The sequence below is a fragment of the Seriola lalandi genome, unplaced genomic scaffold (genome assembly GCF_002814215.2).
Source record: "Seriola lalandi dorsalis isolate HSWRI2012SDOR001 ecotype SW California unplaced genomic scaffold, Sedor1 jcf7180002054345, whole genome shotgun sequence".
Classification (NCBI taxonomy): domain Eukaryota; kingdom Metazoa; phylum Chordata; class Actinopteri; order Carangiformes; family Carangidae; genus Seriola; species Seriola lalandi.
Window position 1 is genome coordinate 512,450 of NW_019524898.1, and position 15,766 is coordinate 528,215.

The window sequence follows — 15,766 nt, forward strand, 5'->3', positions numbered from 1 at the left end:
GCTACAGTAGCTGCAAAGCTTGTGGCTCATTATGGGAAATGTTGCTTTTAGCAGAAACTTAATTTAGACGGTTAGATTGTTTGTTAGTAGATGATCCATCCATTCATTTTCTGCTGCTTAGTTAGATCCAGGTTGCATTAATTATATTAATCACATCATTAGGAATTATTCCTCATTACTGCTGCAAAGTACTGGAATAAAAAAAATCGATATAATATAATAAATATTATAATTTCACACTTTAGCCAGTGTGATCATGCAACTGGTTTTAAGTTTCATTTTATCATATATTCAGAAGAGCTTAAAAAGTCTTAGATTTAACTCCATGAACCTGCAGTAACCTTCAAGTTGTTCATTTGTTTTGTAACTGAATATCTCCTCTGTGTTACTGCAGGATGACAAACGACGATTCATCGGGCGTGTACGAAAACATAAACTTTAAAAGCCCTCAGACGTCTTTCAGCAGCAACACCAGGAGGTAAAACATGTCGGGGACCTCCGCATCTCTCTGTCGGCCTCTTTGTGAGTACTTCGTCTGTTTCGTTTTACACTGTGGCAGGACACATTCAGCCACTATTGTTTAAAATAAGCACTTTGTTTTTGTATTTTCCTCTCTGCAAAAGTGAAAAAAATGTGTTAGAGCATCATCCCACTTGCTTTAGATTTTTTTGTTAAAGGTCTGCATTGCAGTCGATTTGGTAGAGGGGGACATAACGAGTGTTGTTGGCACTTCATGTTGGATCCCATTAGATGTAAGTGTGGCTTTTTTGGAAAAATATGAGCTCTAAATTTAATGCTCGTGTGGATGAATCAGGGAAACTGATTTTGCCCCTAAAATCAGGAGTTGTGATGCTGTTAAAACTCTTACACTGATAGAAGACTCTCTCCCTGTGAGTCAAATTCATTTTCCTCATGTAAGTAGAAGAGTAATGTTCTCCTATTTTCAAGGTTCAAATTATAGGCTGGCGAGGAGCAGCGGAGCTTCCTTAAAAGAAAATCTGAGCTCCACTCAAAGCAACAAAAGATTCAATTTGGGTTCATATTATAATCAACCTCGATTCTCAGAGTCTCATTCTGTTCCCTCGCATAGTGATTAATAGAGCAGACAGGGTCATCAGCAGAAGACAGCGCAGAACTGTGAATTAATTACCAGTGAACGTATTTAGAAATTAATGTTAAATTAATTTGAGATATTTTGTCTTTATGGATTGTTTGGGGTTGAAAATTAATCTAACCTGATGTTTTTGTAAGCAGGTCTCAAAACAGCATTTATAAATACAGATTTCTTTTTCATGGCTAAAACTTTTTAAATAAAAACTTATTTATTTATTTATTTTTTCATTCATTTATGTATTTATTTGAACCTCGGGTGGGACTACAAGTTGTCAGTTGGATGTTGTTAGCTTAGCTTAGCTTTGACGGGATGTCACCTGTTTGGAAGCGAGGGTCCTTTCAGCCATTCGAGGAGCTATCTCAGTTTGCTGTTGTTGCTAAAAGCTGTAAATATTCCAGTATTTTCTCAGAAATATTAGAAAAATATTGCTTTCAGTACAATTGGAAAAACACGGGAGCATTTTCCTGACTGTTGGTTCTCTCAGAGATCTGTGATGGGGAACGCAACCAATGAATTTATTATAAAAGCAACACATGTTTTTGAAATTCTTAATCAGTTGTGTGACTGGTTGAAGGCACTTCAGTTACTGAACAACAAAAAAGGTTTTAAATCCAAACACACACACACACACACACACACATCTGCATCATGAATAACATCGTAACTACGTGATTCAAAGTGACACCAACCAATTCCACTGTGTGTGTGTGTGTGTGTGTGTGTGTGTGTGTGTGTGTGTGTTTGTGTGTGTGCGTGCGTGCTTCAGTTTCAGCTTCAGTGGGAGGTGTCGCTTCGTCAGCGCCTGAAAATCCCTTAGGTGCGGAGGAGGAGGAGGAGGATGGGGGGGGGTTGCTCTGACTACCGCCCACACCTGTGGACCCTGTCTGGGCTGAAGGTGGCGGGCTGACTCCTTTCCTGCTGCCGTCCCGCTGGCCCTCTCTGTCTGGAGTAAAACCCCACCCTCCACAGAGAGGAGGACTCTTCAGCAGAGCGCCCGCGCTCAGAGCCTCTGTCCTCCCCCGTTTCTCCCCCCCCCCTTCTCTCCAGCTTCCAAAGCTTCTCCCTCTCTTAACCAGCGAAAGTGCCTTGTCACAGGATGTGTCTGTAATCTAGCCTCCCCAAACCTGCTGTTGAATCTGCACTGTTACTGTTTTCCAAACCCTGGAAATCCAAAGTTGACAAAGCAAACGACGAGTTGTTTTTTTTTTTTTTCTCCCCCGGGATGATGATGTGTGTTGAACATGGAGTCTGCCCTGGCCTGAAATGAACAGAGCTGTACGGGACCCAAGAAGAGGTCAAAGCTAAGCTGTTTGTCCGCTCGTTGCTAGAGATCACACTGTTCGCGCTCTCTCTCTCTCTCTCTCTCTCTCTCTCTCTCTCTCTCTCTCTCTCTCTCTCTCTCTCTTCCCCCTTTGCTGGCTGTCATTTGAACTCAAACCTAAGACTGTTTTTGCTGCGTTCTGTCTTTCCAGCTGTGGAGCTGTGGTGGTTATTGATGTGGCCGCTGACTGATAGCAAGCGCGGTTACGTAACCTACTGCAGGATCCTAAGGCACAGGAAGAATAATTGAATTTTTACGTTTTAATTTTGGGTGTAAAAGTTGTTGTTTTTTTTTTTTGAAGTTTTTTAATTTTTTCGGGAGATTTGCTGTGTAAGAGGGGTCTGCAGTCTCCTGTGCTGTTGCAAAAGGCAAATCAGCTGTTCTGTTATCGCTCTTTAACAGAGCTGGAGACGTTGTTACTTATTTCTTTTACGGTTACAGGGACAAACACATCAGTCCTGTCTGTCATCTGTCATCTGGACACCACCTCCAGTCTTTCTTTTTTTGTTTGTCCTTTTAATCAGCTTCATTATTTCTTGGTGTTCCTGCTGAAGCTGTTGGTATCATGGTTGTGTAACATATGAGATGTTTATTTTTTAAATGTATCTATATTTATAAAACAGCATAATGGTGGAAGAGAAAATGTTTAAGCACAAGTGTCTAAGCAGCAGCAGCAGCACCCCCCCCCCAGCCCCAGCACAAATTTTGATTTAAATCATAATAGTATTTTGAAGTCCATTTTTGACAGGAAACTGGGTTGAGAGGATTCCTGAATGGGCGGTTGGAGTCGAGCTTGGCCGACCGCCGCCTTTCAGCTTCATTCGTCTGGCTGTCCTCGTTAATCAGCAGGTCTGATGCGGTTCAACATCTGTCGGAGGAGTTCGTCACAAGGAGTCAAGGCAAAGGGGCCCGATTACAGTGGGCCAGATGGCCATCTGCCTGAGATTGAAGAATAGATTTGTCTCCAAAAAGTAATTTAGAAGATGGCCATAATCCAGGCTTGATGATAGCGGGGCGAGTAAGCCGACGTCATTGATGTGATAAGGAAGACGGTGGTGCTGCGGAGCACTGAGTCCTCCGCGCCGTCTGGCAGATTGTTCACTATTTTTAGCCTCCAGGATCAGAACCAAAATATCCCGCTGAAATACAAGCGCACAGACGTAGATGAAATCTGACCTAGCTCGTTTAAAGTGTAACGACCTCTTAAAGTAAAAAAAAAAAAAAAAGATAAAGAAAAAGATAATAATGTTGTCACCTGCAGTAGGACATTGAAATGACTAAAACCGTGAATGAGTGACACTTGTTGGTGGTGCTTGTGCTCTGACCATTCCCCCTGTCTCCGGCAACAGAAGCGTCCAACGAACCAGGTCAAGGACGCTCGCAGGCTGCGTGCACCTCGTTTTCTTCAGTCATAAATCAGCCGGTTTCTGCAGCTGCGGCTCGTGACTCTTCAGAGACATGATTTAAAATCTAGCCATGAGTAATCAACACTGGAATAAAACAAAAAAAAACAACCAAAAACTGTCATTTGATAGAGTTGACCTTGTGCAGTTTTCTAAAATAAAGTAACAGTGAGGCCAGCAGTCACCCTGTCATCCTGTCACCCTGTCATCCTGTCATCCTGAGAGTCGCAGGCTCAGATTCCTTTTTATGAAGGTTCTACTACAGTAGACGAAGAACACCCAGAGAAATCAATTCACAAATATCTTGTGATTTTTTGGGCTACTTGGCTACTTTTGTCTGGTTTGAAACTTTTTCTTCTTATAAGTTTGTTGCCACGTATTTTTAATGGTTGTTTCTCTATGTGAATAAAAGCTATGTTTTATTCAGTGAAGGGCATTGCCTGCCCTGTGTCAGCGAAAGACGTTTGTTAGAAAAATGCTGCACCACTTGATGTATTTCAGTTGAATTTGAACTTTGGGGACGTTTGAAGCCCTCTGGGTTTTTTTTGGGGGGGGGGGGTCCTTTTGTCCTTTTCCCTTCTGAACTGTGATTCTTTGTCTGATGAATGAGAAATGACTTTTTGTGGTGTTTGTTTCTGTGTTTCTAACTCTTTTGTATTTCACTTTGCCTCTCTGGGTCAAGTTGTTTGTGATACGGTGAAACATCGATACTTGAAAGTGTGAAACTGCTGAATCTTTGGCCTCAGGGCTGTCTGGATGTCCATTGGCTGTGGAAGTATTTTAGGTAGTGCACTAGATTTTTGCCATCAGTGTTTTATTTTTTCTTGTTTCTTTTTTTTCAAATTGTACATTTCTAATTGATTGTTTTATCCGTTCTTTCATTTTGTATTGTGTCTCAATTATGAATATTATTATTATTATTATTATTATTACTATTGGTGTAATTTGACTATTGATAAGTAAATTCAGGCTGAGTTGATCCAGCGCACATGGAGGTGTGCAGTAGTAATACGGTATTTTCTTTCTGCTTGTCCTCTTACATTTACTTGAAAATGATGTTGATATTTTTAAAAAAAAAATTTGTTTGTTTGCTCTTTTTCTTTCTTTGTTTTTTTAATTTTTATTCCTTGTTCCTCTGTTGGTGGCAGTATGGCGGAAGTGAGTCGTGGTATACTGAGTGCTCCCATGTTGTTCGGTGGAGGCTCCTCCCCTTTCCTCCTCTTCTTGCACTGGCTCTGCCCAAACGCCTTTTTTTGCTGTATAGGCTACAACTGCTGATGCAATGAGCTGCCAGAAAAATGGCATCGAAATGTTTTATTATCATATAGTTTAATAAAAATCTACGATGGCACTATGTAAAGTCACACGTGACGTTTTGCTTGTTTCTGTCGTGTTCGCAGGTTTATCTATTTATTTTTAAGATTGGGGACCTTCTCCACACTAATAAGGAGAGTTTGGGGAAAAGGTTGGAGAAACTTTGCCCAAAAAGTGAAAGAAATGTGAGTTTAACAAGCAACTTTCTGTGTTTTGCCTGCGGGTGAAGTACATGTAGTGGAGAAGCAGCAGAGAACACAAGGCGGTGTGTTATGAACTGTTGTTTGAGCTGAACCCTGCTGTGGCTCTCCATCCTCTCCACTCCAAGTTTTGTCTTCAATTTGAAAAGTGCTCTATACTGGGGGGAAAAAAAACAAAAACCTGCATCGTGGCTTGAGAATTTCACCTAATGTTGACTAACTAATATAAATACTGAAAAACAAGGCGCCGCAGAAAAGCACCAGTTTCTCGAGTAATGACGGACCGCTCCATGGTTGAAGGAGCCTGTAGAAATTGTGCTTCATAACTCACAAGAAAGTAAATATAAGGGGAGGGGAAATCAGGAATGATGAGTTTGTTTTACTGTTATTTTCAGCACTTTATCTGCTTTTGGCATTAACTGTTGAATAAAAAAGTTTTAAGTAGCTGCCATCCGCAAGGAAATAGGCTGTTTATTCTGCTTTAATGGAGTAAAAACAAACAACACACTGAAAAAATTCATTGTAGGCTTGAAAGGTTTCGCTTAAATACCCGAGACCAAAATGCCAACTAACAAGAAGCTTTTATTAATATTTTTACAAACAACATTTATTATTGTCTTCCTTTTTCTTTTTTTTTTACCTTTTATTTATTTAGAGAAAGCCATTTTCAAGCCATTGCTAAGTGTTTTTTGGCTTCACTCTGCGTTTATTGGTTAACTGTGTTTACTGGAAGTTTAAATGGAGCTGCAGGACGTTCCACTTTTATAACAGCCAGTCCCAAACTAATGCTGGGATTTATTGTAACCGTCTTATCAACCACGTCACGTGGGAGCTGCTCGGAAAAACCTTCATCTGACACACCTAAGTCAGGAATAAATAAAGGAAACTTCCTGTTAAACTTTGATTTTTATAGTGAAAGGTTAAAGGTTCAGATAAGGAGGAAATGACGAACTTAACCCTGAAACTAAGACTTGTTTCTAATTTGCATTCAAGCGCTTCAGGAGCTGTGAGTTGTTCGAGGGGAATTTACTACACTTGCTGCTCTGACAGATTAATCCACCAGCTGATGCTGCAGTAAATTTAGTTTTTAAGAGATGATGATCACGATGAACCACAATTAAATGACATCCATCTTAATAACGAGGAAATCGTAGACAAATGTTTTGTTATTTCCCAGAAACATGATCTGAGTAAATACCTCACATTTTTTATTACAGTTCTGTAAACAAAGTCATATCAAAACACACACAAATCATCTGTACAATATATAAAGTTGTCAGCTGACACATTGTGATTACATTCATTCACTATTTGTTGTTCTTCAGCCAACCAGATATTTAAGTGTAGTTTAGTAGTGTAGTACTGCTGATGTATACCGTGGAGAAGGATAAATTCCAGCTTTGTAGAGTTAAAGCCGCCATGTGCAGAATTTTTATGTGATTATAATTTAAATATTCACAATAATTCGACTTATCCTGGTAGCAGGTGACAGAATAACACAAATGTCCACTGGAAATTGATGCAGTCTGTGCTGCTTTCAGCCCTTTCATCTCGGCGTCCCCTGATGGGATCTGCCACCATGTCTTTGTGTTTCTTAAACTGCCACCAGGGGGCACTAAAAAGAGACACACAGTGGATTTAACATCTGTAGTTCTGCTGAAAGTTGAAAACCTGAGGTGCGGACAGATGTGTTTAGTAATAATCAAGTGCACTTATCAAAGCTGAAATTACGCAGCAACGGTTTAGTGTCCAGTATTTCAAATATTAGTGTCATATTATACATTATGTACAGTTGCAGTGAAGTGCAGTTAGTGGAGAGGTTCACTCCGCCATACGCGGTGGTCTGGTGAATGGGTTGAAAGCAACAGTGGTGGTCACAGTAGTGGGGCCGGAGTCGACGCGTTGTCGCATACAGCGCATGTTTCCAGTGCTGAAGACGCACTGCAGCGGCCACAACACGATGACTACAAGCAGCACCATGAGCACAATGAAGAGCACCATCCTCTTCCAGTCCGCGATCCGGCCCAGCGCGCCATGAGTCCGTGGCCGTGTCTGGGTCGGAGCGGCCACCGCCTTGCTGACCCCAATGTCAACGCAGACGCAGAAGGCCGTGGGGCTGTCGGAGGTGCCCAAGTCGGCACTGTGCCTTGAGCTGTTGTAGCACAGCTTCTCCCCCTCCAGATATACCGACTCCACCTGCTGCTGGTGCTCGGGAAGCTTGCCCAGGACCTCGCCGCTGTTGGCCAAGGCCGGGGGTCCCTCCTCGGGAAGTGTGGTGAGTTGGCGGCAGAAGGGGCAGGAGAGGCGCCCTCTGCTGCCGTCGGTGTCATCGCCGGTCTGCGAGACAACCATGAGGCGGGAGAGACACTCCAGGCAGAAGGTATGGGTGCACTCCAGCTGTTTGGGTGCTTTGAAGACATTGTCATAATTGTAGCAGCAGATGGAGCACTCCGGCTGACCGACGACTGACACCTTCTTTTGCAGCCCTCCAGTCGTGTCTTCGGGTCCGACCTGTGTGTGCCAAATTTGTGGAGACTGTTCCATCTTCTTTCTCTTTTGTCCAGTCCCTCTTTGAACTCTCCTTTCTTAATCTGTAAAACAATGAATGAAAGATAGAGATTAATTTTCATATTTGCAGATGGTAAGCGTGAAAACTGTGCAAGCAAATGAAAACCATTTTTCCAGTCATGCACGACCATAATCCCAACATGTTAACAGGATTACAGTCAATCAGTGATGCATTTTCTGCAGCCCAGCTGAATGTTGAACTTCGACCTATTTCTACCCTCACACGCAGCACACGTAATTTTACAAAGCTGACAGGATGTTGGATTCTCAATGAGTAATTCACTCGTGCACAAGATGCAAAAAGGGTCAGATGTGTTGAGTAATGTTTACAAAAGCAACAAAAACGAGAAAAAATAAAATATCTCAGTTAAGTAACGTGCCCGCGCAAGACAGGGAAAGGACAATGTCCACCCCCTTATTTTGTGTGGGCTGTTCTGCAGTTACAGCGTGAGTGTTTTTGTTTGCATGGACACAGTGTTCTTCAGGTAACACAGAAAAAAAGGATTTCTCAGTCTTGACTACATTTTAATCACGACACAACAAGCCACATTTGACACCTTTAATTCCACTGTATATTATTCAAATTATTTACCACTATTACTAAGAATAAAAGCCCCTGTTGGTGCAGTTTGCTGTAACACTCAGTGTCCCGGTCATGAACCTGCAATGAAACCCAGAGAGTCATAGTTTGCTGAACCTCACTGCAAAATTGATTAGATGATTTTCCCATTGAGCGCATTGATAATCATCAGGCTGTTGTAAATATTAAGCGTGGTGACAGTGGATGTTTGGTTTGGGCATGGAGTCAGTCAGTGCAAACCTAATGGGCTCTTCTTTTAAATATCTCTATGTCAATGTACATAGTGAAAATACAGATTCTGCATTATCTAACCAAAGATTAAGCAAGCTAACTCCAAAGTTTAGCCTGTGCTAGCTATTTTAAGCTAGGTGTTCACTCCAGCTGATGGCTTTTAACCCCTGAACCCCTGCTGCACACACCATATATATACAATACCATTTATACCACCGTTATTATAAGGTTTCAGTTTTAAGTGCGTAGTTGATCTGTGGACCTGCTAACAACAAGCAAAACTGATAAAACACAATACAGTTTATGTTGTCAAGACAGATAACACCAGAATATCCCAAATATCTCATCTGTGTAGCTCAGATAAGAGCGTAGCAGTGTTATCTTATGGAGTTTACATGCAACAGTTTGCTACAGGAATCCAAGTGTTTTAAATTTTACTCGACAATTTGCATACAGGCCTAATGGTAGCTAGCGCAGTGCAAACATGCACCAGCTGTTACAGGGAGTCACTGAGTCCTTCTCGCATCAAGCAGCACAGTATGTGGCCCTACCTGGGACAGTATATAAACACAGGCAGCTTTGTTAATGTGAGAGCACAGTATAGCAACTGTAAAGAAGCTAACAGACCAGGTTTTGGGACCATGTTAAGTCTGCAGGACTCTGGGCTTTGAGGACTAAATTGCTGCGCTCTTCTGAGTCTGGTCTCCTTGTCTCATATTTTTTTTAAGGATGATGAGAATATTACATAGTAATAACTTGCCCGCTGGTGTTGTGGGTCAGGTATTAAAGGGCACTAATGTGAAGAGGACTGTGTGTGTTTGTGTGTTGGGGATGACTGATGGTCAGAGCGCAGGTGTTCTGCCTGTGCCCTCAGGCCTGGTCCTGCCCCAGTACTCCCATTCACACAAAGTCCCTGCTTGTTCTCTGTTTAATCGCTCCATCTACCCTTGAAATTCCTGCACCGCAAACTCTTTCTCTCCGTCTCCACTGAATTCAGACATGCTTTAGGGGGATGAGGACGGATTTTTCTGTATTATTACACTTGTCTTATCAGGTTAAAGTCCCCCGCCCCCCACCCACCCACCTGATGATGCTGACTCAGTTTCCCTGTTGCCTAAATGTAAATTGTATCACTGGGTGCGGTGATTCACTGAAATCTCCCATGCAAACATGCATCCAGATAAAATTTTAACTCACGGTGACTGGCTGTTTTTATTAACCACACCTCACCAGCCACTACGTATCCAGTGACTGTGCAGGTGACCAAAAAAAAAAATTCAAGGAAGTATCTCAAACATTTAAATGAACACAATCACTTCTTATTTTCAAGTGAGGCTGCTGAGGTGAGCTAACTGCAGCTTTATGAAAGGACCAGGCAAACACACGCTAAATCAATACATTACTGGAATTAGATAAACAGAGACAGTTTGTGTTAATTGTCTCCAACAACTAGAATCAAATTGTGCCTTTTCACCTCACTTGAGAAGTGGGGGATTGTTTTGTTCAAACCAAGTCATTTGGATTTGAATAGGCAGGAACAAACCACAGCCAGAGGGACTAACTTTGCCTTTGGTTCTGTGTCGTTATGACGATTAGCATACTCATAGTATTGGCTTGTATTTGCACAAATGCTCATTCACACCCATAACGGTTCATATTAGGTTAATCAGTGTGTTAATCACGGGTCAAAGAGATCAAGCTCAAGGTCTTTGCAGTGAGACAGAGTTTTCCAAAGCCTCAGGCTATGTTGCCTGTAGCGCAGGCACTAGGTAAATAGCAACTGAACAACAACAGCAGAGACTTGGACATTCCACAGCTGTATGTCTAAATTCCTGCTCGTCTTATTTACAAATGCAAAAATGTATTGCTTACATTGTTGTCTGACCCTCCGTCAAACTTTAACACATATGCTGAAATATGTATCTTAGTTGTGTTTTTTATAGAAAAAGGAAGAATGGTGTAAACACAATCTGGTCATGAATCTAGTTTCAGACTCTTTAATTAAAGGGAGGAAGGAAGGAATAAGTTTACAAATGAAAGGTTTAATTAATAAGCAACTAAACACGCCCAACTCTAATCAGTACACTCACTGCTACAGGCTTATTTGGTCTGGTATGACCAGTAGCTTATGCACTGTGGATACTGTTAAACTAAAGTAAACTGCCTGTTTCAATGCGAGATGTAACAAGACGAAAAGCACGTGGAAGCCTTTTCTTTAACAGTGTGTCCAGGTGGAGGAAATACAGTTTGTCGGGCTTTGTGGCCAGAGCTGAGGAGGTCATATACTGTACAGCAGACTCAAATATTAACTCAGAACAAGTTATTGCTGAACCCAAATTAGCTTCAAAGACGAGCTTGGGGGAAGCGTCTTTCTTGTTTCACAGTTCAGCACAATATTTTGCTTTGCTCTTAACTTTATGGTCCCTCATCGCTTTCAGCGGCACATGTTTTCCTCGTCTCGTCCGTCCTACTGACCCATTAGTATACAAATCACAGACCTCATTTGTTAGTCAAATTTGAGTTGTTTTTTTTTTCTTTTTAAGCCTCATATAAGATAATGTAGTTTTCTTTTTCTCTGTGCCTTTGTGTCTCTGGGGTTTAGCTTTGTGTATCTTCAACTACAAGTTCAGCTCAACCGTCAACTACAATGCTGCCCTTCCTGTTCCCAGCCTGCGGGAACAGGTAGGGCAGGGGGTGGGGGTGGGTTGGCCTGTTTAACTGAACGTGAGCCTGGCCAAGGCAAAAAACAGACCTGAACATGTAGAGATAGCACATGTGTAAATACAGCACACAATGCACTATGGAGCGGTGCGGCTGCTAGTGTGCTTCTGTTATCTACCTTGTGATGGATGGATGTTTCTTTGAAATGAAGTGTTCAGCATATCGTGATGTATTACAGATGAATCCAACAGTTTGCAGTTGGTATTCTTTGTTATCTATTGGTATTTGATTCAAGAGGAATGACTTAACTCACAGTGATGTGGTTATTAAAAAAGAGTCACAGCCTTCACATCAAAAGAAAAAAGCTTAAATGAAAACAACAGTTGTAGTGAAACAGTCTTGTGCTTGAACAACAGTAAGCCACACACTGGTGTAAAGAGCACAAAAGGCTTCAGGCAAAATTCAGAGTAAAGGTTCAGTTTACCTGTTAACTGAAGAAGATGTCAGATGATCCTCTTTATCTCTCTGGGTCGGGCGCAGCTCTCTCCCTTTGCGCTCAAAGATGCATTTTTCTGAAGTCAAAGTCAACTGACCTCAGAGATCCCAGCAGGGAGTTTGAGGGGGGGTATTTAATTGCCGCGTGTACCCGGGCTGAGGTCCTCCTCTGTACTGGTCCGAATAATCTGCTGGAGCCACAGGTGTGTGTGAGAGTGTGTGTGTGTGTGGGGGTGTGAGCTCACAGGCTGAGTAATAGCTAGCTATGTCAATGTCAGCTCTAGGTCCTCCTTCCTCGACGTCCGTTGGCCGGTATCACCTGCCCTGCTCTGTCAGCTCCCTTTTTAGCACTTTATGCAAATTGGTTTAGAGGTGTCTCGGCCTTGAGGTGGTGTCTGAAGGCGGGGATGAGGAGCAGGAGGAGGGGGAGGAGGGGGGAGGGGGAGGAAGACACCTCAAGACTTCAAGGAAAGGAATACACATTCTTGCCAGATCACCACCCCTCCCTGTTGATATCTTTGTTTTTCATCCTCACCTCTTTCTACCTGTCTCCACTGTCTCCCCACCCTCACAAAAAAGAAAACACACACACACGTGATGCAAATATAGCCCTTTACCCCCAGGCTAATAAACAAACACATACAGTTAATCAAATCCTTCAACCGACTGGTCAGCAGTAGATCACATCGACTAAATGCAAACTGAGCCGATGCAGAGTCCCTCCACCGTGTTGGACTTTAAACACGTAAGACACACAAGCTACATATGTTTCCCATCAGCCAGTATGCTTAAGCGGCACAGTGCATATAAGGGATTCATTTCCATTGAGTCAGTGATAAGGAAACAGGTGGTGATACAGGGCTATCTTCCCACCGGAGCACTCTGTGTGAATAGGCTCTTCTTTACTGACATGGTGTCGCCGGTCAGTATGACACATCAGCGCCCGGCGGGTCGTCCCCACGGTGTTACAACTTTTCAATGCACGCATGTGTATTTTTTGAAAACAGCAGGCGAGGTGTCTCATAATGACAAAAGCAATGTCATGTTTGGTGTTAGAGGGCGAGATCAGCGTTAAGCATAAAAAGAGCTTTTCTTTCAAGTCTGCATTCATTTAATTTTTAATTCAGGAAATAAACATAAAAATAACAAATGTACATCCAGCAGGAAGAAGCTCCTGCTCATTAAGATAACTTGAAGCATGTTTGTTGGAGTTTTTTTTATTTGATTACTTATTTTATTTTATGGTAATGACTCACAGCTCTGGGCTATTAGCAATAGCTTGTCTCCGCAGTAACAGCTGCCTAACTGACTTGGTTATTTAGTAACCCAAACACAAATACTCCCGTATCATATCAGCAAAGTCATTTATTGGGCGTTGAGTTGTGAGTGCTTTGGAAAACGAAAGGTATACAATCAAAAGCCATTTTATTTCCTTGCCTGGAATCAACAAAACTTGGCTTCATAATTAACATGTGAAAGATTTAGTACAGAATGGAGGGTTGGGTGAAGCCACCGCTGAGGTTGGGGAGGGATACACGTGAGCAGGGAAGTGTGTGTGTGTGTGTGTGTGTGTGTGTGTGTGTGTGTGTGTGTGTGTGTGTGTGTGTGTGTGTGTGTGTATGTATGTGCAGGCAGGCTATAAAATGACACAATGTTGACTGTCTGCCTCCTCAACCTGACATTTATTCAAACACTAGAGAGCAAAGATGATATTTTCAATCTCTGTTTGAAGCCCCCCCCAGGGGCAAAATCTGTGCTCTTGCATTTTTTTTTCAGTTTAAAACATACAATACAATGTTATGTCTGACCCAGATTGGTAAAGATGGACAGCAGGGTGTGTGTTTTGTTGACTGCAGGGATTGGACTCTGACTATAGTAATCCCAACTTTTCATTCAGCTTCCTACAACAAAGCCGATGGTTTCACTTCACCCACAGACATCCTTACGCACCACTGGAACAAGCTATAACTATGGTTTAATGCTAATCTTAGCAAATGTTAGCATCCTAACATGCTAAACAAAGATAGTAAACCTTAAACCTGCTGAGCCGCAGCATGATAACATTGTCATTGTGAGCATGTTTTCGCAAGCTGACATCGGCATTTAGCTCAGAGCACCACTGTGCCTGAGCGCAGCCTCACAGAGCTGCTTTAATAATGGCCTGAATCCATTCTGCAGGAATGAAAACACTACAGTAATGTTTTAGATTTCTGCTGCTCCCGTGCAATGCAGGGTGACAACATGTTTTGTCAGTCAAGCTCCAGAGGAAGAAATCCTAACCTTTCCTCTCGTGCCACTACAATTTCCACTTCCATACTCTTCATTCTATCTACTGACTTTTTCGCCAGCGTTAACCTGAGGATAAACTTCAGACTTTAGACTTACGTTTCAGGCATGTTTGCCTTTATTAGTTAATGTACAGTAAAGAATGTAAAGGGTGATGGGAGGACAAAGGCAGAGGTGAATGACATGATGCAAAGGGCCCCAGCCAGGTTTGAACCAGAGGCACTGCCGTTACGTGGTAGGGATCTTTGACCACTAGATCTCCATGACGGACAAAAACTTGACATTTACTGGAAAGAATAGCAAAAATCATCACTATGTTGTGTATTCCACTGATACACCACTGATGGATTATTTATTGAACAGGCCCTCCAGGCAGAGGCCCAGGGGCCCTGAGAGGTCAGGGGCCTGAAAAGACACCGTACAACCACAAAAAAATGAGCACAGTGACGCAAAATGACCATAAAGAGACAAAAAATGACCATAAAGAGATGCAAAGTACCAGAAGGAGATGCAGAACGACCATAAAGAGACACAGAACGTCCACAACCAGATGCAAAATGATCACTAAGAGACATAAAGCACCGGTCTGGGGGTCCCACATATGAGGTGTGTGGGTGGCCTTTTACTTTTTTTTGTCCATGGCCCAATTTTCTTTGTCCATGCATGTTGGACACTTGATGAACACAAAACTTTAAATGCACTTTTAAGTATTTCCTTTTGCCACAGTGTTAATTGTAGTTTGCAGTAGGATTGGTGTCTTTTTCAGTGCGCGCACATGTTTTAAAATTCTCATTTCAGTAAATTCTCTCGTTCACATTTGTCTTTACTAACAGAACTTTATATTCACAAAGCAACCTCACAGTCAGGATTCACAGGGATAATGCATGAACCACTAAAGCTATGGCTGTAGCGTTGCACGTGTTAACCGATACAGGAGCTTTTGGAGGTGATGAGGAAACCAGACACCTCCAGGTGCCTTTTTCTGCTTTCCAACACCCATCTGCTTCTCTACACCTCCAGCAAACCAGCAGCAGCAGCGTCACGTCAGTTTTTTTTTTTTCAACATGAAGTGAAAAACATGGCAGTGGTCCTGTATTTGCTGTCAGCGAATGAGGTGCCAGAGCTGAGAGAAGGTCACTGTTGAGCTTTAATAAAAAAGCACAAATCCAATAAATGCTGTGGGTGACAGCTGCGAAGCATGTTAGCAGAACAAACAAGAAGAGTTAAGTGGTGGGGTAAAGGTGTAAAGGTTTTGTGGTGGAATGGCCCTTTACTTAACCGAGGACGGGACTGAGACATACAACCAACAGGAAGAAACACAGCGTCCAAATGTTGCACATTAAACACAGCCACGTTTACAGTGTTGGATAGCGGCATGGATTCCCCGTCTCCCCAGGATGTGCAGTAGTTGATATTTACCTTTACACAGTACTTTCAATAAAGCAAATAATACTTAGATTTGACTCACACTACTTTTACTAACCCCAAACATAACCCAACTCCTTTCCAATCTGTCCCCCCCTCTCCTCAGTCCACTTGGTTTGCCCCAATGAGGCTGATCGAACACACCAGGCCCTGGTCATCAACGCTCTC

At 42.4% G+C, this 15,766-nt stretch overlaps 2 protein-coding genes across 5 annotated transcripts in view; one reads left to right on the top strand and one right to left on the bottom strand.

The window, feature by feature from the left end:
- ptpn11b (protein tyrosine phosphatase non-receptor type 11b) overlaps positions 1–5,202 on the top strand; it is a 40,801-nt gene extending 35,599 nt beyond the window's left edge. For all 4 annotated transcript variants that reach the window (XM_023407705.2, XM_023407706.2, XM_087174377.1 and 1 more), the window contains exons 15-16: positions 395–522; positions 1,881–5,202. In XM_023407705.2, the coding sequence (XP_023263473.1) occupies positions 395–482 (88 nt within the window). In that variant the 3' untranslated portion in view covers positions 483–522; positions 1,881–5,202. The remainder of the gene's footprint in view (positions 1–394; positions 523–1,880) is intronic.
- Positions 5,203–6,513: 1,311 nt separating this feature from the next.
- On the bottom strand, positions 6,514–12,210 carry rnf223 (ring finger protein 223). Its single transcript, XM_023407696.2, has 2 exons — positions 11,877–12,210; positions 6,514–7,943 (listed from the first exon to the last, which is right to left on the bottom strand). Exon 2 carries the CDS (start codon positions 7,894–7,896, stop codon positions 7,174–7,176), a length of 723 nt encoding a protein of 240 aa, XP_023263464.1. The 5' UTR covers positions 7,897–7,943; positions 11,877–12,210; the 3' UTR covers positions 6,514–7,173.
- Positions 12,211–15,766: the final 3,556 nt, after the last annotated feature.